This window comes from Ips typographus, linkage group LG15, assembly GCF_016097725.1.
Source record: "Ips typographus isolate SLU linkage group LG15, UJ_Ityp_2.0, whole genome shotgun sequence".
Lineage (NCBI taxonomy): Eukaryota > Metazoa > Arthropoda > Insecta > Coleoptera > Curculionidae > Ips > Ips typographus.
The window spans coordinates 5,545,916-5,549,347 of record NC_138436.1 but is presented as its reverse complement, the minus strand read 5'-3'; the positions used below and the strand labels follow the sequence as shown (position 1 = coordinate 5,549,347).

The following is a 3,432-nucleotide window of genomic DNA, read 5'->3' as shown; positions in this document are numbered from 1 at the left end:
GTTTTTGTTTCATCGCCTCTCACAATATCACACGTGGGACAAAATACGCCAGACTTCAACTTATAATGCAGGGAAAAATCCTTGGGAAAAGAAGTATAGGAAGAAGGAAAAAGTCGTGGCTGCGCAATCTGAGAGAGTGGTACGGCTGCACATCGATCGATCTTTTTAGAGCGGCCGCTTCAAAAGTCCGAATAGCTGTGATGATTACCAACCTCCGTCGCGGAGATGGTACATGAAGAAGAAGAAGAATCAGGCCTACCCAAAAGCCTGTGGGGTGAATCTATTCTGTGTGCCACCTACTTATTAAATCGAAGTCCAACTAATGCATTAAAAACAAATGTAACTCCTGCAGAGTTATTCTATGGAAGGAAGCCTAATCTAAAAAATATAAAAATTTTTGGCTGTCTGGCATATAGCCATATTCCTAAGCAGAAACAAGGAAATAAATTTGACTCAAAAGGTGAACTAAATTTTATGATTGGGTACACAGATCATGGTTATCGGTTGTGGGATCCGAAAAACGAAAAATTGGTTATTGCAAGAAATATTGTTTTTGATGAGACAAAGACTGCTCAAGATTTCAAAAATGAACATGTGACTGCAGTTTATGTTCCAAACACAATTCAAAATGGCTATGAGGAAAATGATACTCAACAGAGACAAAATCAGGAAACTGACTCAATGATAGACGAAAATGATGAAGACATATCTGAAAATCATTTTGAAGGAGAAAATAGAAGAAGTATGATAGTCAGGAAAACTCCAAAGTATTGATGAGTAAAAACTCCAAAGTACAGATGTTGCACACAACTATCATTTCTGGCATCCAGTTGACTATACTGGAACGAAGGTTTTGTTCTTTGGTTATCAAGCCCTATAGCCTCTCTGATGAGCCGTAATACGGCGAAACCGGTCAGAGGATTGGGATTGATAAACAAAAAACAAAACCTCACCATTTTCATCCAAAGTATTTAAGTGACTACCTTAGAGATGATGATCTGGAACATATGGCATTAAATATTTCACTTATAACAAAAGAAGTGCCAACAAGCCTTGAGGATGCAAAATCGAGACCTGACTATAATCTTTGGAATGAAGCTGTACTAGAAGAAATAAGTGCCTTAAATAAAAACCGAACTTGGGCACTTGTATATAAACCACAAAACGTCAAAATTATAAATTGTAAATGGGTTTTTAGAATCAAGAAGGATTCAACACGAAATGTTTTCAAATATAAGGCTCGACTTGCTGTAAAAGGATTTATGCAAAAAGAAATATTTGACTATAGTGAAACCTATGCTCCTGTAGCTAGGTTAACTACAGTAAGAACATTACTTGCTGTTGCAAATTACAAAAATGTAATTGTTCAACAGATGGATGTTAAATCCGCGTTTCTACATGGTGAAATAGAAAAAGATATTTACATGTCCATTCCAGAAGGTTTTGAAAACACAGATAAAGTATGTAAGCTGAATAAAGCTTTTTATGGGCTGAAACAATCCCCATATTGTTGGAATAAAAAGTTTGATGGATTTATTCAAGGACAATCATTTGTAAGATCACAAAATGATCCTTGTCTTTATATTAAACATATTAAGGAAGGGAAAATGTATCTACTTTTGTATGTGGATGATTTTTTAATTGTGGGTGATGATCAAGAAATCACAAATTTAAAGGAAAAGTTAAAATCAAATTTTGAAATGCAAGATTTAGGTGATATAAAAACATTTTTGGGTATAAATACTAGATTTAGTAAAAAAGGTCTGTACTTTAGTCAAAAGAACTATATGTATTGCACAGATATTAAGTCGTCTTAACATGAGTGAATGTAAAGCAGTAAAAACTCCAATGGAGGCTGGATGTGTTATTTTTGAAGAAACGGACACGGAAGAAACAGATGAAAATCTACCAGTGCGCGAATTGGTGGGTTCACTTATGTACCTGATGCTGGCAACAAGACCGGATTTAAGCTACTCTGTAAATACGTGTAGGAGACATCAAAGCAAACCGACAAAACAACTTTGGACCAAGTTAAAACGAATTCTTAGATATCTTAAAAGTACAATTAATTTGGAGTTCTTTTATCCAAAGAATGAAAAAGTGATGTTAGTTGGTTATGCCGATGCCGATTGGGTTGGTGATTTGCATGATCGGAAGTCAACAACTGGATACTGTTTTAAAGTTTTTGGAGCTGTTGTGTGTTGGTGTACTAAAAAGCAAGCCACTGTAAGTCTTTCATCAACGGAAGCGGAATATGTCGCCCTGGCAGAAGCATCAAAAGAAGGAGTATGGTTGTCATCGACCTTGGTTTTGAAAAACACATCTTTGATATTTTTGAAGACAATCAATCTTGTATTAAATAATAATATCGTTTATTTAGCTAGTCAAGCTATATACAAAAACGACAAAAGCAGTCACAACTATTACACCAACTGATTTCGCAAGCCAATAATAACAATATGTCCTTATACAATCAAGTCAATGTCAATACTTTAATAATACTGTTACGGTCTGGGCCTACTATGCTCGATACTTCTTAACGAGCGCTCGCCTCGGGATGAAACCGATGCGCCGCAATATCTGGCCGGGCGCGTATTAAAGTAGGCCACAGTTAGGAAACGCTACCTGGAATATTCTTGAATGATCAAGGCAACCCGCGAAGCGTTTCGCGGTCATTCTAGAACGTGGTTTGCGAATATAAAAGACGCGGTCTCGACCGCAGTAGTAGTGAATTTGGGAACGCGGTAAAGTTTAAAAGTAATTGTGAAATTGTAGTAGTGTTTTTAGTAGCTGTGTTAATTATTGTACGGAGTGTTTTGAAGTGTAATAAATTTATTAATTGTTGAGTTAAACTAACTTTGTGTGACCCCACGGGAAAACCGTAACAATTAGTGTCAGAAGTGCGATCAGACTTTAGTGCGACGTGAATTGGAACTAAACTTCGGGTTAAAGACTTGTGTTCAGAACCGGACTAGAGATTTTCGGAACAGTGGTGTGTTAAATTTATTTTATGCCAATAACAAGACGTCAAAGTGCAAACATGGAGGCCCAACTTGCAGCTATTATGGCAAGGCTTGGAAAACAAGAAGAGAAACAAGAACAAACAGAAAGGATTCGACAACAAGACAAGGAAGAACAAGAAAGGATTCGACAAGAACAAGAAAGGATTCGACAACAAGAGAAGGAAGAACAAGAAAGGATTCGACAACAAGAGAAGGAAGAACAAGAAAAGATTCGACAACAAGAGAAGGAAGAAAAAGAAAGAATGAGACAACAAGATATGGAAATGCGTCAAGAAGATAGAGAGCGAGACAGAAATCCAAGAGTATGTAACCCATAGTCTTAAAAAGATGGAGTGTGATGTTGAGGAAAAAATAAATGATGTTCGGGAGGACATTAATAAAATTCAGAATGATGTTGAGATAAAGCTAC

The 3,432-nt window shown here is 36.5% G+C and overlaps 1 protein-coding gene across 1 annotated transcript; it reads left to right on the top strand.

Annotated features, from left to right (window-relative positions):
- The first annotated feature begins 1,818 nt into the window (after positions 1-1,818).
- Positions 1,819-2,436, top strand: LOC145738116 (uncharacterized). Its single transcript, XM_081992978.1, has one exon. It carries the CDS (start codon positions 1,819-1,821, stop codon positions 2,434-2,436), a length of 618 nt encoding a protein of 205 aa, XP_081849104.1.
- Positions 2,437-3,432: the final 996 nt, after the last annotated feature.

What these genes read in the sequence shown, in the direction of transcription:
- LOC145738116 (XM_081992978.1), top strand. Translation starts at nt 1,819, where the DNA reads ATGAGTGAATGTAAAGCAGTAAAAACTCCAATGGAGGCTGGATGTGTT.